Source organism: Onychomys torridus, chromosome 13, assembly GCF_903995425.1.
Source record: "Onychomys torridus chromosome 13, mOncTor1.1, whole genome shotgun sequence".
NCBI lineage: Eukaryota > Metazoa > Chordata > Mammalia > Rodentia > Cricetidae > Onychomys > Onychomys torridus.
The window spans coordinates 51,600,337-51,627,079 of NC_050455.1; the positions used below are offsets into that span (position 1 = coordinate 51,600,337).

The 26,743-nt window shown below is 39.5% G+C and overlaps 1 protein-coding gene across 3 annotated transcripts in view; it reads right to left on the reverse strand.

Annotated features, from left to right (window-relative positions):
* The window catches only part of Piezo2 (piezo type mechanosensitive ion channel component 2), a 376,725-nt gene that overhangs the window by 204,239 nt on the left and 145,743 nt on the right, over window positions 1–26,743 (reverse strand). For all 3 annotated transcript variants that reach the window (XM_036205320.1, XM_036205319.1, XM_036205318.1), the window contains exon 3: window positions 19,972–20,097. In XM_036205320.1, the coding sequence (XP_036061213.1) occupies window positions 19,972–20,097 (126 nt within the window). The remainder of the gene's footprint in view (window positions 1–19,971; window positions 20,098–26,743) is intronic.

Sequence of the window (26,743 nt, forward strand, 5' to 3'; positions counted from 1 at the left end):
TAATATAATGAGACTTCTTACATTGTTGAAACTGTCTCAAAAAAACAAAATTTAGCGTGACCTTCATGAGAGTCTGGGAAAAATAATCAGGACCTTGAGAACTCTCAGTTGTTTAAATGATGAAGCCAGACCAGAATCTCCTTTTTTTGACCTCTCTTATCCACCAAAGCCATAGTAAACAGTTAGGAAACCTCCAATTAGTTCCCATACTGTTGTCATCGATATTTCTTTAAAAGATTTTATTTTTAATTATATGTGTGTGTGTCATGTGTTTGTACAAACAGGCTTGTTTGTACATGTAAGTGCAGATGCTCACATTGGCCAGAAGAGGGTTCGAGAGCCTCGGGAGCTGGAGTTACAGGAAGTTGTGAGGTACCCAGAGTGGGTGCTAGGAACCAATCCGAGTTTTTCTTTAAGAGCAGTAAGTGCTCTTAATCCCTGAGCCATCATCTCCCCAGCCCAATCACTAATTTCTTTAGAAGCATTTTATTGATTCGCTACAGTTTACACATGAAACTCACTTTAAAAAAATTGGTTTATTTATAATGTATATGGGTGTTTTGCCTGCATATGTGTACATGCACCACCTGCATGCCTGGTGCTTGCAGAGGCCAGATGAGAGTATCAGTTCCCCTAGAACGAGAGTTGAGTATAGTTGTGAGCTGCCCTGTAAGTTCTGGAAACCCAACCTAGGCCCTCTGCAGGACTGGCCAGTGCTCTTAACCACTGAGCTATCTCTCTCACCCACTTATTCTACTATACAAAGACACTTTAACAAGACACGTTGGTTAGGAACTATCAACAGTTAACTATGTGTGCATGAGCATAATAATTTTAGTATGAGATTCTAAGAACACATCTACATGTTCCGTTCAAGTTTTACTGGTTATCTGGTTCTCCCTTTGATTTGCATAAATGTATAAGATTTAATAAATTTATTGAGTTCATTAAAATTATTGTGGTGTTTTAGTTTATGCTTCAAATACAATGACTATTCTATAAAGAGAGGAGAAAATAAAGGGAAGAGGGGAACGGAGGAAAGAAGGTAGAGGAGAAGAAAGGAAAGATGGCAAAATCAATGAAGAGAATGCAAGGGAGGGCTGGAAGAGAACTTGAAGAGCTTATTACAAAGAACAAATGCCCCTTCACACCACTGTATGAGGGAACTGAAATATGCAGGTAGAAACAGAAAAGTGAATCTAGAAACAGAGCCCCAGGTCAGCATTTGTACCCACTGACAAAAGGGCCTTGGGGAAGAGGCATGTCTGGGCTTTGGTAGTTAAAAGGACTATAAAGAAGGAAATCACTGAAACAGTTCTCCTGCATGGCCTGGCAGCCCCTGTTTAAAAAGCTCTATGGAGGTCATTTAGTCTTGCCTGGATGCTACTTCTCTTGTTACCTGTTACCTGAGAAGTCTTAGGTGGGGAGGGTGTGAGCCCACAGTCAGTGGCATGGCAGAAACCCTACTTCAGTGTTTTCCTTCATTTTACTTAACATTCCTTCTCTGTGTAAATGACGTTACAGAGTGTGGGATTTGGAAGTAAACTAAACACAAATACCACCTTGTGTGAGGGAGAGTTCTGCGCAGACAGGGGCACCATGTGAGGAAGACCCCTGCTTCTTTGTACCTGTCTCTATGACTTCCCTATAAGAATATCTAATTGTGGTTGACACTGATATTTCAATTTTCTACTTTTCCAGGTATTTTTCTTAGTGATTGCCTTAGTCGTGGTTTCTATTGCTGTGAAGAGACACTATGACCATGGCAACTCTTATAAAGGAAAATATTTAACTGGGGCTGGCTTATAGTTCAGAAGGTTAGTCCATTATCATCATGGAGAGAAGCATGGTGGCATGCAGGCAGACATGGTGCTGGAGAAGCCGCTGAGAGTTCTATTTACATCTGGATCAACAGGCAGCAAGAAAAGGGAGAAAGATTGGGCATCTGAAACCTCAAAGCCTGTCCCCAGTGAACTTACACCTACTCCAACAAGGCTGTGCCTCATAATGGTACCACTCTCTATGAGAACCTACGGGGGTCATTTTCAATTGAAACCACCACAGTAATTATTACCATTAAAATATTATAAATCCCATTTTTATACATCTTCAGTATTAGAGAACATCAGCTCCTTGAGAACAAGGATTTATGGGGTTTTTTTTTTTCATTTTCTTTTAATTAAGAATTTTTTTTTCCATTTTACACACCAATCAGAGATCCCCTTCTTCCTTCCTCCCACCCCCTCCAGCCTCCCGCCCCCAACCAACCCCCCATTCCCAATGACAAGAAGTGAAGGCCTCCCAGGGGGAGGCACATCCAGTAGAGGTGACTCCAAGCCCTTCCCCCTGTCTCAAGGCTGCATGAGGTGTCCCATCACAGGTAGGGATTTATGTTTTTAATGATATTCTTTTTGAGCTTCCATGTTGACCACATCTGGAATGGCACAGAGGATTTAGTGAGCAATCAGCAGATTATAACTACATAACTATGACTGGTTCTTTTCATGGTTGTTTCATAGCCTTTGGGAGGGAATTCTTTCTCTTTCCAAATTCAGTTTCTATCCTTATTCTGTAGATTCATATATGAAGCTTTACTTGACTGAGCCACCTGGGAATAAATTATCCTGTGAAAAGCCTTTTTCATAATCTAGTTCAATGATTCTACTCAGCCTCAACATCTAACAATATTATACTCCTTGGTTACAAGTTACAAGATCAACATACCCAAACCACTGTAGCCTTTTACACATTAATAACCAACTATTTGAAATAGAAATTAAGTAAAGAATCCAATTTCAAATAACTTCAAATTGAACATTTTTAATAGTGAACTTAATCAAGGAGGGTAAAGATATATACACTGCAAACTACAAAATACTCATAAAAGCTGAAGACCAACCGATTTTACAAATAATGACAATACATCATGTTCATTGGCTGTTAAGCGTTAATGTTGTTAAGATGCCAGTATTGGTTGATGTGGTGGTCTGAGTAAGAATGGCCCTGATAGACTCATATATTAGAATACGCAGTCACCATGAAGTGACACTATTTGAAAGGATTAAAAGGATTAGGAGGTGTGGCTTTGAGGTTTCAAAAAGCCCATGCAAGGTCCATTGTCTCTTTCTCTCTCTGCCTGTGGATCAGTGTGTAGCTGTCAACTTTCCCAGCACCATGCCTCCCATGCCTGCCACTACTCCCTGCCTTGATGATAATGGACATAGCCTCTGAAACTGTAAGCAAGCTCCAACTAAATGTTGGCTCTAATAAAAGTTGCCATGGTCATGGTGTCTCTTCCCAGCAATTAATCCAATCTAAAAACTCAATTAATCCAATCTAGAAACTCCCCTAAGACATAATCAGACGTTTATGTCCATCTTGTCAAGCTGACACTCAATATTAACCACTAAATGCCCATACTGCCTGTGACTCTCCTACAAGAAGTCCACATTCACACATTTTGAGGAACTTTATTCCTTCCCTGAGTGCCTTTTTATTAGCTACCCATGCTTAAATGTATGTTAAAATCCACTTTAATAAATTACAATTCTTCTTAATGAAAATATCTACACTATCTATAGCAATACAAAGATTCAAATGAAACAACTAACAGTGAATTGACAACCTACAGATTGGGAGAGAATATTTGCAAATCATACATCCAATAAACTCATAGTTTTCAAAGGAGTTATAGATTGGCAATGACTTTGAAAGAAAGAACAACTCAATATATGTAATCATCACAGAAAGGCAAATTAAAACAAAAAAGGGCATACTTCACATCTTACTAAATATCTGCTATCAAAAGGTGAGCGGTTAAATGTTTGGAGAAAAGAGAATCCTGGCACATGGCTGGTCAGAATATAAACTAGTACAGTCCTTTCAGAAAACAATGCAGGTTCCTCAGAGAGGGGGCAGGGAGGAGAATGAGGGACAATCAGAGCTACTGGATGACCCACAAATCCCCTCCACTACTGGCATGCAGCTACATATCTTTAATCTCAAGTTCTTCCCAGCACTGTTCACAAAAGTCAGGCTATGGAAGCAACCTAAGTGTCCATCAGTGGACGAGTGGGGAAAGTCCCCAGCTCACACACACCATAGAAAGAACACTATTTGGTTTTTAAAAGGAAGTAAATTCTGCCATTTGAGACAACATGAATACATCTGGAAGGCACTAACCCAACTGAAGTAAATGAGACACAAAGATTCCACAACAATGTGGAATATTGAAAAGACCTCACAACTAATGCTGGAGAGGTAGGACAGGGTAGGGAAAAGGGCAGAGGATACAGTTAAAGCTAGAAAGGAAGAATCCATGTTAGAGAGCTACTGTACTGCATGATAACTACATGTTAAAAAAGACTGCACTTTATTTCAAGTTGCTAAAAGATTTTTTAGCAGTTCTTATCACTAAACCTAAGCTGGTGAAATGGTGTATATGTTAGAACTCTGATTAATTGGTGTATGATGTATCCACAGATCAAAATATTCAATTGTACCCTCTAAATACACACAATTATTTGGTAATTTTAAAAATACCAGAAGAATAACTCCAGCACTTGAAATATAGGAAGGATAACCAGGAATTCAAAGTCAGCTTAGGATACACAAAAACTCAAGGTCAAGCTGGGCATCATAAGACATTGCTTATTAAAAAAGTAAATAAATTTGTTTCATCCTAATAGAAACAAAAATTTTGCTTTACCCAGAAGCACATATATGTATCATTTAAAAATAGAGACATAGTTTGCGATACGCAGTTAGTCACTGAAACTTTAAAACATCACAAAACTATGTACCCATGAGTATCATATATGACTGAGTACAAAATACCATTAACACCATCACCAAAGCATAATATATTTGAAATTTTGTCATTAACGAAAATTTTACTTCCTTGAATATAATTCTAATTGTAAACTAAATGCCAAGCACTGTTGACTTTGCCATACAGGATAGAAATAAGCACATTCTGCCAACAAACTCTGGTAACATTTGCTCCTATTAGTGAGATGTCTCAGTAAGACACATCTCACTAGCACGCTGACTCAATATTTAAGGTGTATGCTACGACTCAGTAGTTCCAAATGGCAAGTGCATCTGTCTTGTTTCATTTTCAAAGTCTTCCTGTTACAAAGGTTTCCTTGGGTTAGAGGAAAACCTAAATGGGGCTATAGATATTCCATTGCTACCCAGACTGTCTGCCTTTATTTCAAGGAACAAGAATCAAGATTCTTAAATAACAATGTTGGATTAATTATTTGCATTGAAAGAAATGTTGCATGTTCATCAATCTGTGTCAAAAGATCACACATGGATAATACATTGTAGATGACATTGACATGAGAAATTAAGGGTGTGGGTGGGAATAATGGTAATGATGCAATTTGGGTAAATCGAGCTTTTCATCTACTTTGGAATAGTTTCCATCATAAGGCTCTGTGCTTGATTTTGTAGAAATGTAATTGCTCTTCCTTATATGAAAGTTATATCCTAAACATGCCATCTTGATTTAGTATGCACATTCAATATTAGCCTTGATTTTATTCCAACAATGTGTCTGGAATTTATTTAAAGCATTCTGAATGTAACTTAAGGACTCACTTTGTGAAAACTTCTGATGTCATCGCCAACACTAATTCTGTCTGAAGGCTATTGTTCCTTGTCAACCCTCCTCATTCAATTTCTAAAAGTATTAGAAACGAAAGAGATATTCTAGTAAATCTTAACACGCACCACTTATAAAACACAGTCTTTGGTGTTATCAAGCAGCTACTATAATGCAATAAATACATTTTTATAAATACATGATAATCATGTATTTTCTTTTTTAATGAACTATACAGCTGGGCGAATTTTTCAGACTTTCACTGAGACTATAAAAACTATTCCAATTCTAATTTTAAAATTTTATCATCAATAATATCATTAGATGAATGTTAGCCAACTAGATATTTTAGCACAATCTTTTGCAGTCATGAGTCATGACTGTGTTTTTTCCTTATTCCTAAAATGGCAAAGAATGGGCTGATCCATGAATCCTGTTCTGTTTGTTGGAAGAGTATTCATTATGCTGAATGTATAGAAATTTCAAAGCAAGGGAGCGTATATATGATGTAATTCTCAGGAGATTCTTATTGATCGTGCTCTTTCCATGGATCATGTTAAGACAATAATGGCAAAGGCACGCTGGCACTTTGCTTCTGTGCTGGTGACCCAACAAAGAAAATTCAAGTTCAATGGAAAAGGATTTTCTCATGAATGACACAGGCCATACTCTTCCAACCTGAAGTGTACAAGTCAACAGCTAGATAGTTATTGTGTCTAAAGGGAAATAAGCTTCAACAAAAACAAAGAAGGAAGCCACAGGGTTTTCTCTTACAGAATCCATTAATGAAAATATCTGGGGATATTCTCACAATATCATAGTATCAGCTTCCAACCATGTTGGCTTTCTCTAGAGGGTGGGTACAGTTGTGGGCCAGCAATGTAGAATGTGGTAGGTCATCAAAACACATATCTCATTCTCTTACATCCACAGGGACTCAGGACTAAAACAGCAATTAACTACAGGAGTTAGACAACAAACCTCTTACATTATGGAATGACACTAATCACCCAAATTGCAGCTGAATCAGGTAAGGTGTTTCCTTTCTAAGCTTTTCCAAGTTTCCACAGTGTCCTATCTTCAAATGCAGAGGTGTTTCATATAGGAGCTGCACACTGGGTCCTGTGTGGCACCTTAGTATAGGTCTCATGGTCAATGATCACAAAGTGTTTACAGTTTCAGTGTTTCACAGTTGATCTTTCCATCACTTCTGGTGAGTTTGTGATGTGCTGGAGTCCATCTCTTTTGCTTTGTCCCGCTGCATTCTATTTCACTCTTTTGTCTACTTCTCTCTTTATAAAGAAGTTACTGCCTTCATGAACAGATTCTCAGCCATCACTCTAAGACATTAGTCATTACTTCAGTGTCTCATAGGACCTACCTACACTTTCATCATCAAGATCCACTACTCATGGTACCTATTTGCATGGAAAGGTCATGCTTCTTAAAGTGCTTTCAACCTCCACATTCTTACATTCTATGTCACCATGTTAGCAATACAAGATTTTTTTTCCTTCACTGACCAAAAAACTGTTAGTTATTTGTTTTAAATCATTCTTCATTCAAGCATGAAAAACATACACTCCTACCACTTATAAAGTCTTAAAATATTAGAATTATATCTGGGCTATACATATGCTCAGAAACTTCTTTCTTGGTAAGATTGAACAACAATATCATTAAAAAGAGAAAGGCTAATTTGATAAATTGGATAGTTTTTTAAACAGTGGCATTTTCCCTTTGGACCAAAAGCAACATTTCTGCATCTACTTTTAGATGTTTGCTAAATATACATTAAACTCAGTGTCAAGAGAGTTATCTGACATATAACATCTAAAAAATGTGTTTAAAAAAGAAGAAGAGGAAGAGGAGGAACAGAATTCCTTTAAGGCATTGGTCCCTCCCCCAAAGTAGGGAGCAACACAGCAGCCCCTCTTAACTACAGTTCTACAGTCCATAATTCAGTTACCTGTATTCAACTGTTAGATGAAAAAGTTAAATGGAAAATTCCTGAATAAACAATTCAGAGGCTTTTAAATGTACTATATTCTGAGTTATGTGACATAATACCATCTTGTTCAGCCCTTTTGACCATGAACCACCTCTTTGACCAGCATGTCCATGCAGTATTTTAGGCACCTACCAGATACACAGCTGCCCTCTGTCATCAGACTGGCCTTCATGCCATCACATTGCTCATTTTCAAATTCGTTTATTTTACTAAATAATGGCCTCAAAGAAAAAGAGTAACGATGCTGGCTATTTTACTGCAGACTATTGTGATCATGGCTCCTTTTTATCATTAATCATAATTGATGATGATATCCTACTGTGCCTAATTTGTAAGTTAAATTTTATAAAGAGTATGTGCATGTAGGTTAAAAGCAGCAAACACAGAATTTAGTACTATCTGTGGCTTCAGACATCCTCTGAGTTTCTTAGAACACTCTGGAAATGCGTGCAGTCCTGAGTAAACGTGTGTTGTTGACATAGGCATGGACATGTCAAGGACGAAAGCCTCAGACTCATGGGAACAGCAAAACCTTTCCCAGAGTAGCTCAGAAAAATGACAAGCCTTATCTCCCGGTCCTAAAGTGAATGTTGATAGTACATGCAGAACATGTCTACCATAGTTTTCTTCCCTTACTGCCACATTGTTTTCTACCTGAAGACTACTGCCTGACAGAGGCAGTTCCTATGGAAACTAGCCAAACCTGCCTCCTGTTCTGCTGTATGCAATGACCTGTCCACCCTGTTCAACTACACACAGTAAGCATGCTGAGCATTCAGGCTGCTGAGGCTTCTCCATTGGAATCCAACAGCTTTCCTATGTGTCCATGTGTTTCTCTTTTCTCCATGGAGGTCAATCAGGCCAATCCCTGGAGCTGTGTGTGGACACATCAGAATATATACTCTAGAAATAATAAGGATTACAGTGTGTGCTACAGTATGTTTTCACAATGACTTAATTCAGCTCAAAACAAAGATCATCCTAAGACTTATAAATTGAAATTAAACCAAGTCAAGAAGTAAATGGCATACTACTACCTTGGCAGAAGTTAGTTAGCTTTACAGTTTGTTACTGAGCCACACATAGGTACCATGACTCATTCTAAACTGAAGGTGCCTGTCCTTACCTCTAGATGCTAGCTTATGGTGCTGTTATTGACATTTGAATTCACCTAAGACCTACATTTGCTACTTGGCTGTGGGTTTTACAGTCTTAATCAGAATCTTTTCCAAGAAGAATCTCAACTTTCACGTTACAAAAAAAAAAAAAAAAAACTGTAGGATGGGGACAGAAAGAAAGGTGACTGAAAGCCGCAAGAGAAAGGGGCCAAGTCATGTGAAAGGCAAACCCATCAGAACTAACCATGGGAACTGTTAAAGGCAAAGGTGTGGAAGGATGTATGACACGTTCTGAAAAGGCACAACTGCCAAACTCAGACTGTTATACCCAATGAAATTATCCATTAAAATTGAAGGAGAAATAAAACCTTTCTATTACAAAAACAGACTAAAGGAATACATGACCAGGAAGTCAGCTCTACAGAGGATACTGGAAGGAGTGCTTCAGACTGAAGAAAAGGATAAATACTCCAGAGAGGCAACAGGTGGAAAATACAAAACACTAGAGCAGTTAATCAAAACAAGCCTGAGAAAAGACCATAAAATGAACAAAATCATGGAAATCAATACACATATTTTTAATGACTCTGATTTCAGGTCACCAATAAGCAGACACAGATTCAGACTGGGATAAAAAGCAGGATCCAACTTTTCTGCTATCTCTGAGAAACACAGCTTACTTTCAAAGATAGATGATAGGCACAGTATGGATGGGAAAAGGTGCCCCTAGCAAATGGAACTAGGAAACAAGCTGGTGCAGCTATTCTAATACCAAACAAAATAGATTTCAAACTAAAACTAGTCAGAAGAAATGAATTTCACATCACACTTCAGATGATATGACAGTTCTAACCATGTATGCATCAAACACAGATACACTAATTTTCATAAAGCAAATATTTCTAGATGTGAATCCAACACAGCAACAGTGGGAGATTTCAGTCACTAAAATAATAATAATAATAATAATAATAATAATAATAATAATAATATCCAGAAAAAATAACAGCAGAGAAATATCAGAGTTAAGCAAAGCCATAAGTGAAATGGACCTAACAGACATCTACAGAACATTGCATCTAAACACTACAAAATACCTGCTCTTCTCAGCAGCTCCTGGACTTTCTCCAAATAAACCACATATTATGACATATAGAAAGCCTCATCAAATCTAGTGAGATTTAAATAGTATCATGTATTCTATCTGAACACAATGCAATGCAGTTAGATACCATCAGCATGAGAAACTAGAGAGAGCAGGCAATTTTATAAAATTAAACAATGTAAGGTGAAAACTTAGGAAGGAAATAAAAGGATTTAATGAAAATGACAATACATCGTAGCAAATTCTACTATGGGACAGAATGAAAGCAGTTCTGTGAGGAACATTCATCATTGTAATTTCCTACATCAAATACTTTGAGAAATCTCAAATAGCTTAATGATTCACTTTATTGCCATGAACAAACAATAATGAATCAAACTTCAAAGCAATAGACAGGGAGAAATGATTAAGACCAGAACAGAAATGAAGTAGGTTCTTTGAAAAGGTAGATGGAATGAACACTTAGCCGAATTAACCAAAAGAAAGAGAGAAGATCCAAGTTTAAAAAAAAAGACAAAAATAGATATTTCAACAAATACCAATGAAGCCTATTAAAAAATAAAAATAAAACACTTCTCTTCCACTAAATTGAAAAACCTACAAAAAATGGATGAGTTTCTAGATGCATATGACCTACCAAAATTAACCCATGATGAATTAAATAGTTTTAACAGACCTTGTGCTGGAAAGTTCATGTCAGCTTGACACAAGCTCCAGTCATGTTGGAAAAGGAAATTGTAATTAAGAAAATGCCCACAACCAGACTGCCCTATGAGCAAGCCATCGGTGCATTATCTTGATCGATGATTGATGTGGGATGCGTGGTGCCATACATGTGCTGGTAGTCCTGAATGCTATAGAAAAGCAGCTAAACAAGCCATGGAAAGCAAGCCAGTAAGCAGCACACATCCATGGTCTCTACCTGAACTTCTACCTCCAGCCTACTGACTGAAGTTCCTGCCCTGACTTCCCTGGATGATGGAATGTGACCTGAGTTTTATGAGGTGAAATAAACCCTTTTCTCTCCAAGCTGCTTTTGGTCATAGTGTTTTATCTCAGCAATAGAAAAATTAACTAAGGCAGACCTATATTCAAAAATAAGACTGAAACAGTCATAAAATCTCTCCTAGTGAAAACCAAAAGCCCAAGCCTAGAGAGGCTTACTGCAGAATCTTACCAGACCTTCAAAGAAGGATTACCAACAATAATACTCAAATTAGTCCATAAAAAAGCATAAGAAGGTCAGTCTCCACACCCCTTTCATGAAGCCAGCATTACCCTGATATCAACGCCAGACAATGACAGACACAAAAAGAAATTTACAGATGAATCACCCTAATGAATCTAGACCAAAAAAATCCACAATAAAATACTGGCAAACTAAATTCAAGATCACATCTAAAAATATTCATTTGTCATGATAAAGGAGGAGGAGCTGGAATGGAGGAGTGGGGGTAGATATGATCAAAATGCATTGTATACATGTAATATGAACCAATAAATGATTTTTAAAAGGTGTGTGCAATGTAGTATGCAAACATATACGTTATCAAGCAACTCTCTCAGAAGAAATTCCATGTGTCTTTATCCCGATCAAAATACCTGTGGTTTGGATCACAGATGTTTTGTTCTTATTGCAGTCTGTTCACAGGAAGAAGATGGAAAACCCACATGAGGATTGGCAGGCTCTGTCATCCAGTCTTACCCCACCAAGTGGTTTCCTGGGCTCTTGGAGAATGGTTTCCCTGGCGGGTGTGAGGACACAGGCTCACAATGCCAGCACTCAGCTCCAGCTTTAAACCAGCTTCTAAAATTAAGTCCCTCCTGAAAGTGTCCTTTTAGAAATCTGGGGTTCCTAACAGTGTATTAAAGAACAGCAGAAAGTAAAGAAGTTTGAGGCAACAATCATCAGTAGTGTCCTGTCCTGCATGTGCGCAAACACTTAAATGTTAAGCCAGTCTGTGGAAAGTCAATTATATACATGCATGTAACAATTTTGCAGTAATATTTTAATATAACTTTACGTATTATCAAATTCTGCATAAGAATCACCAAGGAACAATTAAATGTCTCTGAAATTGAATGTAAAATGTGAATTGTACAAGTAAGTCTTCTTGACCCCTAAAACACAAAAACAAGAGAAGTCTGTCTAAATTGCTAAATTTCTGCTTGTGGAAAGTGGTCTCATCTGAGGACTCACACTGGTCTATAAGTAAGTCTGAAGAACACTTACACTTGTGAACACTTTCCAGAACGTCATGACTGTACTTAGTTCAACCTTACGACTTCCATTATGCCCTTGAAACGTCCTTCAGCTGTACGGTAAATTGGAAAACATACAGTTATGGTTTTGTGCCCTCTGTCTATAATTTGAGTTTGAGTTTACTCCCATACCACACAGACTTGCCTTAGTGCTTTTATTGTAAATAATTTACACTAGAAATGCTGAATCATAAAACTGAGGTCAGGGAAATTGTTATTTAAGCAAACAAAATCAATCCCGAATCACTTTAGACTTCAAATCCTGTGACTTATCTGACGAGAACTGGTGGGCTTGATGTGGGAGTCGATGAGTACTGGGGATGACTGCCACACATTTCGAGCATCCCCACCTCCCAAACTTACAAACCTCCTTGCTGAAACTTGTCTTCACCCAGGACAGTCTTTCTCTCCTTGTTTTGCCCAGACTAAAATGGCAATCAAATTTCCTTTATGCAAAGAAAATGAATACTGAGTAACTTAATCTGATACTTCTAAAAAAATAAAATATGCCAGGCACCTATTTCCTCCTGACCTAAAAAGAGGAGAAAAGGAACTATGGGAATGGCAGAGACCAACTGGAGAGTAGAGTGCTTGCAGACAGGGTTTGGTCTGCAGCAACTGCTCTCGCCCATAGCTCAGAGTTAAGCCTGGGTGATAAGGATATCACCAAAACCAGGTCACCAAACAAAGCGTGGGATCCAGGCCTGGCAAATCCCAAGTTCTTAGGAGGCTGAGCGGGGAGGAGGATTGTCCTAAGCAGCACAGTGAAATTGTCTCAAAACTAGTAGTAAAAGGAGGCTTGGGGGTATCAATCCACCCTCGTGTGCACAAGATCACAGGTTCAATGCCAGCACTGCACAGTTTTTTAAGAGAGTCACTAAGGCTCATCTTTTAACAAGTTCATTTCCCATTTGGTTGATTTCAATTTGTTGATGCACTCTTGTACAATAACTGATATAACATTAAGTGCCAGCCACCGTAGTAGCTCAGGTTACCAAAACTGAATAAAGCATGAGAGTCCGGACCCTCGATTTAATACTGTTCTAGTAGGAGAACAGGCCATCAGTGCTCAGACAGGGCAAGTTCAATGACTGGTACTTGAAATGTTTGGGTACCCCACAGGCATATGTGCTTATCTGCCTGAGGGACTGTTAAAGTGTCCTGGAGAAGAAATGGCCACAGGACGTGAAGGGTGGACACAGGGACAAAAAACCAGATGGGTACAGTGGTATGAAACTGAAATTCGGAGCATGCTGGACTGGGTGGTGGGAACCTGGATAAGACAGCCACAGGTGGAGAGAGGCACAGAAACACAGGAACCCTTGGCCTACAGGCATGCAGCTGTGTGGGACAGGTCCCTTGGCCACCTCACATTCTCATCATCCATCTATGTGTCCTTTGTAAAAACAGCTAATGACAACTCAAAGCTCCTCCTGCGACTCAACAGCTGTCTGTAAATGAGGACAACAGCGAAGATGCTGTAAGACCAGACCATAAAACTGAGATACAAATAAAATACACCTGGAATACAGTGAGCAATCATATGTGGGCAGGATTGCCATGTTGATTTAGAGCAAAGCTCAGCATTTAAAAGATGTTTTACAAACACTTGCATGCATAGTGTTCACACACATGCATACAGACAGCAGGGATTTGGGGGGAGGAGAGTGATGGGTATGAGGAAACATGAGGCAGTATAAGAGCAAAGGAAACAAGGTCTACTGGACCATCAATCGGTGTTGGAACTCTTCAATGTCACCTTCCTTCAGGGTGACTGATAATGACATTCAAGGAAAGAGATCTTGTGTCCAGGCAGAACCCAAATCCAAGTTAGGACATCTCTGCCTTTGGAGACCTAAAGAAAGATTCTATCAGGAAGTAAACATGATGGTTTCATTTTTTTAAATCTGTATGATTTCACACACAGCAAGTTTTTTTAATGGGTACCACAGATTGTAGCACTGTCATTGTGCCACTGTCGTGAAATAACCACTGTAGGGGAAGGGTGATTTAATCTGCTTCCCGTTTTAGTGGCTTTGGTCCATGGTTAGGTGACTTCCTTGCTTCTAGGCCATGATGAGGCAGAGCTGCATTCCAGAAAGACAGAGCCAAAGAAAGCTGTTCACCTCACAGGAGTCAAAAAGCAGAGAGGAAGAGAAGAAAGGGGAGAGGAGACAAGACCCATGTTTCCAGAGCAAGCCCTGAGCATCTTCTTTCACCAATGAGGCCGTACCTCTTCCCACCTCCCAGTGGTACCACTGTGTTGTGGATCCATCCAGAGACTGACCACTGATTAGATCTGAACCCACAGGATCTAATCACTTCCCTACAACCTATTCTGACTTAAAACCATGCTTGTTTTTGTCAACATGTACAAGACTTTTTCTGTACTTCACCTGCTATTTCACCCATATTAGCTCTTCCATCCGAATTATTCACACACATAAATATAAAAATTTTCCTTTGTTAATAGAGTTATTTTTATCAGGGCAGACCCATCAGATAACCACAAATCCAAGGGTCCAGGTACAACTAACATGATTAATGATTAGCGAAGCCCAGGTGAAGTCTGTAACTACATCATTGTATGGCAAGTCAGTGCAGACTGGTATGTGGGAGCTGCATGTAGATACAAAGCCTCCTCCATCCCCCAACTCACAATCAGCAGGATGAGATGATGTCACTCCCAGCAGGATGGGCTGATGTCACTGACCCTCATCAACCCACCAGTCTTACATAAACAGGTGCTTCATCAGTTCTCCATGCTGACCATGTTGTTGGGATGGAAGACCATGAGAGGAAAACACTGCTGAGGCCTTTATTAGCTGCTTGCCTGTGGGCCAAGTAGCATGTCCTCTTCAAACAGGGAAAACAGACCTTAGGTATCCATCAATCCGTAGATGATCTGAGGTGTCTAACCATTAGGGACATTCATACAACTATGAATGCTGTCATTAAAAGACCCCAAAGAAACAGTCACTCAATTGTGAAGCCAAATACATGAATAAGAGAGAACTGTGGAATGAACTTCAGACACTTAAGTCCTTTGAGACCAGAAAAATCCAAAGTCTCACTGGAGGCTAGACAGGAAGAAACTGTCCCAAATACCTGGTAAATAGGGAGTTCCAAAAGGACAGGGGAGAGTAGAGTGTGGTGGTATTGTGTTCCCCAAAGTATGTGCACCCTAATAAATTTATCTGGGGTCAGAGAACAGACAGTCACAAGATACAGAGGCTAGAAAATGGTAGCACTCACGCCTTTAATCCTAGCATTCCAGAGGCAGAGATCCCTCTGGATCTCTGAGTTCAAGGCCACATTGGAAACAGCCAGCCTTGGTGACACACACCTTTAATCCCAAAAAGTGAGCCTTTAATCCCAAGAAGTAATGGCAAAAACAGAAAGATATATCAGGTGTGAAGACCAGAAACTAGAAGCATTTGGCTGGTTAAGCTTTCAGGCTTTGGAGCAGCAGTTCAGCTGAGATTCATTCTGGATGAGGACTCAGAGGTTTCCAGTCTGAGGAAACAGGATCAGCTGAGGAACTGGTGAGACGAGGAAGCTGTGGCTTGTTCTGTCTCTCTGATCTTCCAGCATTCACCCTAATAACTGGCCCCAGGTTTAATTTTATTGATAAGAACTTTTAAGATTCCTGCTACAGTAGAGACCTAAACTGATGAGTACTCAAGATGCCAGCTCAAACACACAGTCAGTAGTGAGCACTTGCCTAGCAGTGTGAGGCCTTGGTTTCAAACCTCAGCACAGGGATGGGGAATAGGTGCTGGTCTGGGTGTGCTGCTCAGAGGTGTGATATGCATGTGAGGGAGTAGGTGCTAGGGCTGAGTATACAGCTAAGATGTGTGATGTATATGTAAGGGAGTAGGAAGTAGGTCTGGGTGTGCAACTGAGTTTTGTTATGTGTGTGGGGGTGAACAGGTGCTAGGGCAGGGTTTGCCGCTCAGATGTACAATGGCTTCCTACAACTCTCCTGTCCTCACAGAGCCTAGTTTTTCAGCGTTATAGTCTCTGCACACTTAGCTTTGTGTTTATACAAGAAAAAGACATCCTTGGAGAAGGAAGTAGAATAAACAGCCTCACAGGGCAAGGCTTGGCCAGCTAACCAGACCAGTCATGCTGAGTATGATTTGACAGCACTCCTGGCTAAGGAGATCCTGGAATGAAAGCTTCACTCACTGCCTCAGTTGCTGCAGATGCCTTCAAAGACCACAGCTGTCCAGATAGACAGCCCTGCTAGTCCTAAAAGACACAGGACCCATGGAATGCCCTCCCTGGAGAAGAGCAAATCCTCTCTGCAGTGAGTAAAAACAGTAGTACCTGGAACTAAAATACTGTGATCTCTAGTGTCTTAGTATAGTGGATGCCCTGCGGGTAAGCTTCCATATGTAATTTTCATCATCAGAAATTTCTCTGGCACAGCTTTGAACCTAGAAAGTTTCTTTCAATCGAGAGCATGCTTTTGCTTTTGTACAGCACGGGAATCCAGACTGGTCTGGCTTGGAAATTTCCTTGACATGGCTACATATCTACCACAGAGTTAGACACAGCACTTCTGTGTAACCGGTAGTGACATAATCGAAACCAGATTCACATTTATTTAAGTAGCACAGTTCTGACAGAATGAAAATATTTTAGTTAGTGGTGCAACACTTTGTGGAGGGGGATTTATAGACATCTCCTCTGTCTCACTGATTATTCACCTACCTATAGGAGCACTGTTTGGTATGGGGAGAGGGAGGGAGAAAGAGAGAAAGAGAGAGAAGAGATGGGGGAGGAGGGAAAGAGAGAGAGATGGGGAGGAAGGAGGGAGGGAGGGAGAGAGAGAGAATATTATGTTTCAGTTCTGCACAATGGCACCTTTAAGAAATCTACCAACCAGTAAAAAACTAAATAGTGGTGGTTTAAAAAAAACAAAACTCTTCACTGCTTCCAGTTAATATTCACAGGACTCAGGGGGAAGAAGGGCTTTCAAGGGCTCAATATTTATAAATGCTGCTGCTGTCCTCAAACACGCTTCCTGGATTCCTGAGAGAAGTGGGGAGAGCTTTCTACCATAATGGGTGAGGGTATGGGTTTAAAGTAGAGAAACAAGACAGTAAGAAACAGAGTGTAAACACAGAAGTGAGCACTTGGTGGTCTGGGATTTGAACACCGCTTGTTGGAGACATTTTCTTCTCATTGACTAACATTTGGAAGACAGGGGAAAGTGTCCATGGTGTGTAACATTGATGACCAGGAAGGTGTTTGTCTTTTCATTTAAAACGCGGATGTTTAAATTAAAGACTTTGTGTTTGCAGCCCTGACAGTGAAACCATCGCTCCATCTGCTAGGGAAACAATCAGGTCAGGATGGAAAGCCAACTCTAAATGAAAGGCCAGTGTCCCCATCTCCCAGCTTCACACCATTTTCAGGAATTCCTGTAATGTGACCATTAAACATTCTCTAGACCTTTCACCTCGTCTGTGCTGGCCCTGGACACGAAACGAGCTGCAAAGCTCTGAAGTTGGTATTCCTCTTTCATCCCTTTTCAAGAATGTATTAATATTAATGTTCCACAGGAAACTGGACCAACACAAACCTGCAGCACCTGATGAGCCAGCACTGGCCTAGGAAGCAGCAAGATTTTTCAGAAGAAGTTTATGACGTCTATAAATTCACCTTCAAGATGCCTATGGCTGGAAAGAAGGTGCTCGAGTTTTCAAACCTCAGTCTTGAACCGAGTCCCTTTCTATTGGTTACTTCATCAAAAGCACTGCAACTTCAAAATGGAACACCGACGTGGATCCAAACAAGCTTCAAGTTAGAATTTGGTTTCGTGAAACTCAAGTTTGCTATTCAGACTTCCATCTGTTGATTCATGCAAAGGAGAGTCCCATCTGGGAATATGAAGGAAAGTGAAGGGCGGGCCTCACTAGACACATGCGCAGGTTACACTGCAGTGTGGCTTATGCACAAACAGCAAATGCCTCCAACAGGGACATGGGAATAGCCTGGTACTGAGAAGCCAAATACTTAAGAAGTGATGTGAGAGGCAGCTGTAACCCACAAAAATGGGTGGGCAAGAAACACTGAAAGATGAGAGGAGAGAGGTCCGTCCTCACAATGTCAAAGAGGTGTTCTCCCAAGACCTCAGAAATAGGGGCACAGATTGATGTCATTGCATTCTTACTTGAAGCAGCCTTGCCCAGGAAAGAATAGCCAAAGCAAGAACAAACGTGTGTGTGTGTGTGTGTGTGTGTGTGTGTGTGTGTGTGTGCATGTGTGTGTGCGCGTGTGTGTGTGTGTGTGTGAAGATGTTTACCTATCCTTCATGAGAGAACATATATAAAGTATACACCTTTATAAATGTAGAGAAGAGAAAGTTGTATTGTCATTTCATGGTGCATTTTCTATCTTCATAGAATTGTTGGAAAGCTTCATTGCAGGTAAATACAGAAATTCCCAGACAGAGTCCAAAACTGACAGTCAGCTTTATCTCCTAAGCTGATGCACCTGGTGGGTCTTGTATGTCTTTCAAGGACATGACACCATCTACAAAAGGACATTGGAGGATTTCTCTCCATAGGTATATGATGTCTTTAGGGATAAAGACCATGTTTTTAATTAGCATTATGAATAATTTACCTGAATTTTTGAATATGCTAAAAAATCCTCTGAGTTATATATTTAAGTTGGGTAGATTTATGGTGTACACATTACACACCAGTTTAAAGAAAAACAGACATATCTTAAAATATAGATTTAAAATAAAAATACGATTTGGGCAGGAATTTGCTATTAAAGGAATTTTGAACCTAATAAATCTTTAGTTCTGCAAATGTCAAAAAGTTGTACAGAGAAGGCTAATGAATAATTTATGACTGTAAAATCCATCACAAAATCCTACACTGTATTTAACTTTGTGCCCTTTGGTACATGAAGAATTCTGATCTTTTTATTTTACAGGGAAGGTATGTTTACTTCCTATTCCTTATACTTGAGCTCATGAAAGTCCAGGAAATTTCAAAGCCACAAATGGGTTCCTCAAGGAAAAACTGACAAGTCAAAACTGCTATTAGAGTCTATTTCAAATATCTCAGGGTCTCTTTAGTTTTTACTGAAAACATATGGATTGGATTCCATCTACTTGAAGTGCTTATTTTTTCAAAAGACAAACACAAATTCTACTGAAAATGAAGAATGATTTACTTTGGGATGATAACAGCCAAACAAAGAGTAAATGTACTGACTTTCTTGTATCATAAGTTCACACTGAGTAAGACATTTGCTTCCTCATAAATATGAAGTGAAAAACTTGCAGTTTGAAAGTAAATGGTATGCATTAAGCCATTCCTCATAGACATAACAAACACTACACTGTGCTTGTCATAATCAAATCATATAACACTGCTAAGTTTCTATATTCTCCTCACAGACTGGATGTTCCTGTCCTACAGATGAGTTCCAAGGGATCTATGCAAATCCCAATTTTAGATTATGACCAATGACCATGTTTTACAATCATATAGGATCTCAATATCCTTTTTTTAAAATGTGGAGCTGAGGATCGAACCCAGGGCCTTAGGCTTGCTAGGCAAGTGCTCTACCACTGAGCTAAATCCCCAACCCCCTCAATATCTAATCTAAGTTGGAGATCCATTGTTTGACTCATGACCTCATATTATATGGCAAATTCTATATAGAGATATACACACATGCATACACACATGTATTCTACTATACTAGATTACTGAATGGCCAAAACTAGAATGAATTCCACAGTGCAAGCGTGTCACAGATTCCTATGTGGGTAATGATAGGTAGCTCCATTACACGAACACCTGAGGGGAAACCCAAGGTGGGTACTCACAGTTGTAGGCAGGTGCAATGCGGTGCTGAGCTTCCAGACTGGCCAGCGTGATGTGGAAAATGATGTGCAGCATCAGGAAGGAGAGGCTGGTGAGGCACAGGGACTGTAGCAATCGCCCTGTGTGTCCTGGGGAGGAAGCATCAGAGTGTAAGGGAGTGCTCACATGCCACGGAGGCAAAGTGATCCTTATCTTAATTATATACCTACAGAAAAAAAAGATACCTTATTTCTTTTGCAATATTATATCACTGTCTTTACATATTAAAATTCTGAATAAGGGAATTCTGGCTTTCCTGTTTGTTATGTGGCATACTACGATGGATTAGAAACAAGTACTGGGTCATAAAATTGTATAGAAACACACTGCCAGCATAGGAGGGACCCATAATCTTCTTATAAAGGTAGTTTGAGAAAGGAAAAATAAGAAAGTAACCTAAGATATTTTACAAAGTTATTTTTTAATTTCCAAAATAAATAAGGATAAGGAAGAAAACTATAAATTAATTTCACTTGTAAGCATAAATATAAATAGTAAAGAATGTTGATGATTGAAAGAGAGTAAAATATAGCTTGTAATGTTTATCGGAGTACAGAGCAAGTAGATCCAACATGAGAAATCCATGTGAAATTTACATACTACTGGACTCATACTAGTTTTCTTGATACCACAAAAGAAACATTTTATAAGATCCAAAAGCACAAAAGCATTAATGATTTTAAATAAATAGCTAAAAAAAAGAGAAAAAAAACCCAAAAAACTAACAAGGCAAGAAACTGTCTTTAAATGTTGAATACATCGCAACTATACAAGCATCCTGTTTATGGTGGGCATTTAGTCATCAACCTATGACTGTCAAGAGAATGAGTGAGGAGTCTAAATGCCATCACTACAGGGCCAAGCAGTGCCATGAGGGAAAAAAATTGTTGAGTCTCCATGACGAGAATTACATGCTGAGAGTATGATCAAAGAGATTGCTTTCCAGATGCTGAGTATCAGTATCCAGCCAAGCCTATAGCCCAACTGTGACAAGAAATATGTAATATCAAGAAGGCATTCAGATATAAGATCATCTTACAAAAACCAATACACACCCTCTATATCAGCAACTGCAAGGTACAAAATCAGAATACAAGTTAGTTAGCAATCAAAGCTGTTTTGTAATGATTTTGTGAACATGTCAACCTGGCCCAGACAGAAAACACAAGTATTTGATTAAACACTAATCTGGGTCCTGATAAGAGTTTACAAAGTCCCAAAGTCCATAGTAAACCAAGGTAACACAGAGGATAGTCTTTGTCATGGACAGTCCTACCTCGGCTAGTCTTGCTAAGTAACACAAGGTATGTACAGAAACTCTTCCAGTGGAGCTGAGCTTCAGATCAAGGCCATGAACTTGGGCTGCTCATCACCTCTCTTTGATGACCTACACTAAGGTTTGTGGACTTTCTCAGCTGGTTCATACAAGAAATTCCACAAGCCAATAAATCAAATGCAGGGAAATATGTGAATCAAGTGTTCATAAATTTCCTATGGCATTACTACTCTTGGATTGAAACTTGGCTAATAAAAATATTTAAGAATTAACCTAACAAAGAATGTATAAGGCTTTTATGGAAGTATAAAAATTATGTGGATGAATAAAGGAATAATTTACATTCACAAAAGACATCATGTATGATAAAAGATACAAATTTGCCTTAAATTTGGTATGTAAGTTCAATGAAATTTCAAATAAATTACCAGAAGAACCCTAAACTTTCAAAAACCACATTTCAATATATACAAGAAAGGAGGTTTTGAGGCTTTCAATAAACATTTTAAATATATATTTAAGAGTAAAATAATATCACTTCTGTTAGTCTTGAGAAATAAGTTCAAAGGTGAACAAGGCCAGTGAGCCCTTATGGTTATTAAGATACATTATAAACCTCTGTTAAATCACACAAACAAAATCTCAGATTCCTTATGGAGAAAGTTAAAAGAGCAGATGGAATAACATTGCTCAAAAACCAAACCAACTTATTTTTATTAACTACACACATTTCTATGTTGATCCAACAAACCAACAGACAATGATAGGAAAGATGGGAAGATGGCACCATGTTAGCTCCTTTGTGGTCACCTCCCACAGAAACACCACTTTGGAACCCACGCTTAGGACTATTTTGTGGAAGCCCCAGCAGCTTTGTTTCCACCTTCTCAGTGGAAGAAAGGAGTCAGATGGGAACACTATGAAAAGGGTGAGAGGGTCAGCTTCACTTCACTCAGGTTGTCCCTGCTTCTCCCATAGTTAACTGTGCTTCGTACAGGGGAGAATGGATGGGTTTGTACTTTCTGTCCCTGAAAAATCTGAGAATGGTGTGAGCTCCCAGTTTCCACAGTCCTGCAGGTTTCTGGCTGGGACAGCTTGCTTCTGTCTCACCTCATCAGGAGAAGTGAAGGAACAAGCCGATGGAAACCAGCCAGAAACAGGTAAGAATGGGGAGAAGAGGAGGGGGTTCACCTGTGGATCTCTATTGCCAGCCACTGGCCCTAAAAACCAGCTTGAAGACTCCACTAAGTGACATACCAGTGAACCCAGCAGTGTGACACACCCAAGTATGCCCACAACCAGCTGATGCCTCCCCTGGGTTGCCTACTCTCCCTTTGAGGTCAGCGCCTTGTACCTTCTTGCACAATGGCCTGCAAGAGCTTCTATAGAAAACATTTCGACCTCAGCAGCAGATGCATATCTCAGAAATTAGTCTATACTGACTACAGATAAGGTATGAAACTTTGAGTATGGTGGAACTTTGCACTCTGGAAACACATGAGAGGCTCTCAGGACCAAACCTGGCTGAAGGACAGAGACAGCACAAGAACCTAAAGGAACAATCAGAGTGAGCTGGACATCCTACAGCAAAGGTTTAAAGGCTAGAGAACCAGCCACTCTCCATAATGTTTCTTATTTGGCTTTGGTTTGTGGTTTTTGTTTTCCTTGAAACCTGTCAATGAAGGCTGGGGGAGGTGACTACTCCCTGAAGTGTTAATTTAACAAGCTTCAAAGAATACAAATAATCAAGGAGGAAAAAAAAAAAAACAACAAAGAAAAAAACATAGCTCCAGTGTCAGACACCAAAGAAATGGAGGTTGAGAATTCCTAACAAAGAATGAAAATATATCAAGCAGGTCAATGAACTACAAGAAAAAATAGAAAGATAACCAAACAAAATCATCTCCCTCTCTATGCTTGTAGACTGAGAAGTGAGCTCTCGGCTACTGCTCCTGACCCATGCCTGCCTCCTGCTACACTCTCTGCCATGGTGGTCATGGACTCTAACCTTCTGGAACCATGAGTCCCAAACTAAAGACTTTCTTTTGTAAGTTACCTTGGTCATGGCATTTTGTCACAGTATTTAAAAAGGAACTAAGACAATGTGACATGCAATAAAGAGGCATGAATAAGAAAAAACAAGGGGCTGGAGAGATGGCTCAGAGGTTAAGAGCACTGGCTGCTCTTCCAGAGGTCCTGAGTTCAATTCCCAGCACCCACATGGTGGCTCACAGCCATCTGTAAGGAAAAACAAATAGAAACTAAAACAGAATGCCTGGAAAGAAAACTCCAGCAGAGAGCTTCCACAGCAGATTAGATTAAGCAACAGAATCAGAAAACTAGAAAATAAATAATTTCAAGTTATCCAATAGAGGAATAGAAATATAAAAGCATTAACCAGAGTGAGGAAAATCCATGGGACCTGTCAGCCATCAGCAAGTGACTCATGATGCCAAGAAGGAACAGTGAAAGAGAACTGGGCAGGAATATTGGAAGAAACAATGGCACAAAGGGCCTGAGAACAGAGATTTAAACAAGTACGCAGATTCAAAACACTCAAAGAAATAAACAAACAAACAAACAAAAAAAGACAACAGTTTGAAAGCAGCAAGAGAAAAATAGCTTACCGTACACTAGAAGACTGTTGACAGATTTCTCATCAGAAACCACAAGGCACCTGAATGACAAACTCCAAGTGTGGATAGAAAACTACTGACCAAGAACACTACACCCTGGGAAGCTGAGAGCAAATACTTAAGGAAAGGCAGAGACTTCTCCAGGTAGCCAAAAATGTGCCCTTCGTGAAATGCTAAAGTTGTCTCCTCTAAGGGAGTGAAAAGATGCTGACCAATACCCCTTGAAAGCACAGGAAGCCATCAACCCCACAGGCATAGATAGGTCTATAGCCAAATTGAGAATACCTGTAATGCTGTCATGGGGATAATGCAAGTCAAACTCAACACCCAGTAATATTAAACGTTAAAGTAGAAAACATTCAAAGTAGGTATAACAGCAATAATGAGTCAAAGTAATTCAATATATAAAGACATAAATCATGACAATAACATAGGATGGAATATCAAGTCTAAGTATAGCTTTTCTATGTGATTGAAACAAAATTGTGACTGATATATCGATTATTTTAAGTATAAGACACTTTATGTCAGTTTCATAGTAATCACAAAATGAAAACTGAGGGCTGGAGAGATGGCTCAGTGGTTAAGAGCACTTATTGCTCTTCCAGGGGACCCAGGTTCTTCTCTTTTGGTGGGTCCAATTTCATTTCCTAGCATGCTCATGATGGCCCATAGGCATCTGTAATTACAGTTCCAAGGAATCGGAGGCCTTCTTCTGACCTCTTCAGACACCAGCATGCATGTGGTCACACACATATATGCAAGCAAAACACTGATACACATAAAATAAAATAAATAGATTAAAAAGAAATAGAGACAAACAAACAAACAAACAAACAAAAAAACGCAAAAGCCAGAGTGAGCACCACCAGCAGATATAATCAAGTATCAAAGTTCACTTAAAACACTGAGCTACCACAAACGAGTATTTCTTACACCCTTAGTCAACAAACATGTACTGAAGAAAGTCATCGATCACAGCCCATCAGTTTATTTCTATTCTTGTACCCCTTTCTCTCCTGTATCCTTCTCCTCAGGGACTGTGTGACCTTGTCTGAGAAACATGGCATTCTGTTGAAGCACACCTGGGAACAGGGGCCAGTCCTCAGATAAAACAGGGAACTGCCATCGGAAATGATACTTTAAGATCCAAAGCATCATAAATAAAGAAAACAAAAGGCAGGTTTTGTTTTTCATTCGAAAACGCATCAGCTTTATGTTTCCTAACTCTTGGACCAATACAGTGTGGGAATGTGATTAGCCAAGGAAGTGAAAACTCAGATAAATGAAACTGAATTTGATTAGCCCTGAGATAATCAAAAGCTCAAAATCTATAGAAGCAGAAGTCAGGCAGAAATAGCCTTTGGCCTTGTTGTCAGTTCCACCGTCATTTTAATCATGTTTACAGTAGAGAAGTAAGGCTCAACACAGCAAATCTCTCTTCTTATACATATTATTAATTGAGGTAAAATTATCACAACAAATTCAATATAATTCACTACACTGGCAATGTTGTGTAAACAGACTCTCCATTGATTTCATCTTCCACATCAATCAGACAAATATAACCCCCACTCTCTCCCCCACCTGGCCTTCATGAGTCAGCTCCATGACTCTGTAGATACTCTCGATGGATCTCTTTGTCATCCACACATGGTATTCTGTGACTGCTTGGCAGGATGTCTGCACAGTAGCACCACCAGTTCTTCAATGAGAGTGTACCTGTCCATTCTCCTGCCTTTGTGCACTGGGCCTTTAACTGTTATGACCAGTGCTATAATGAATATGCACACACACACACACACACACACACACACACACACACACACACACACACAGATTTGGTATCTGCTTGAATATATTTTATGTAGATCCCTGAAAGAGGAGTCATTAGAACATATGATAATTAGATGTAAACTTTTTTTTTTTGAGGAACCAGCAAAGTTTTCCTAGCAAGCAAGTGTGCACTCCACATTCTCGCCAGCCATTTATGAGACTCCAGTTTCTTCCTATCTCTGCCAAATACCTGCTGGTATCTTCTCTAGATTATACTTCTAGTATTGATGTCCTATTGGGTAGCAAGAAGTGGTGTCCCATTGTAGCTTTGGCTTGCATTTCCCTAATGCCTAAGGAGGTTGAGGATATGTTAATGTGTTTCTTGGATACTTATATATTTTCCATGAAGAATAAAATTTTGTTTTATTGGTTTGTACTTTGGCATCTGGGACAACAGGTGAGATGCACTGCCTTGTCACAGGTCCCAAAGCAGTTGGCCAACTGATCATGAACAGTAGCCCCCCAAACAGTAAGGCAAAGTAAATTATCTGTCTTTATAAGGTGGTCATCCCAAGTATTTGTCACAGTTATAGGAAGGTGACTCACACAAAGGGCATAATTCAACTAATATTCTGTGCCCTAGATGCTCAAAGCCCCTGTCCTCCTCACTGGTAGCACAGGTTCAGCTCAGCCCAAGGTTTTAACCCAGGTCAGCATCAAGTCTCAGCCTCAAATTTCATCTAAATATACTCTTACTCAGCTATGAGCAAAGTTCAACATGCCATTCATAGTGAGGTAAATTTGAAACCTCAGGTACACCTTGAAAACATTATTTCCTCCAAAAATGCATCAGTAGGATGACATAATACAAATATTTCCATCTAGAAGAAATAAAATGTCAAAAGTCATGTATTTGCAATAAGCTTAGAGCCGGGGGTTAAAGATTCCAGTAGAGCTAGAGGATGAAGAATCATCTCTGGCTCAATCAGTGCCCGGCTCTTCAGACCATGGGATAGGACATGGCAGTTTTAACCTGAGGCCTTGAAT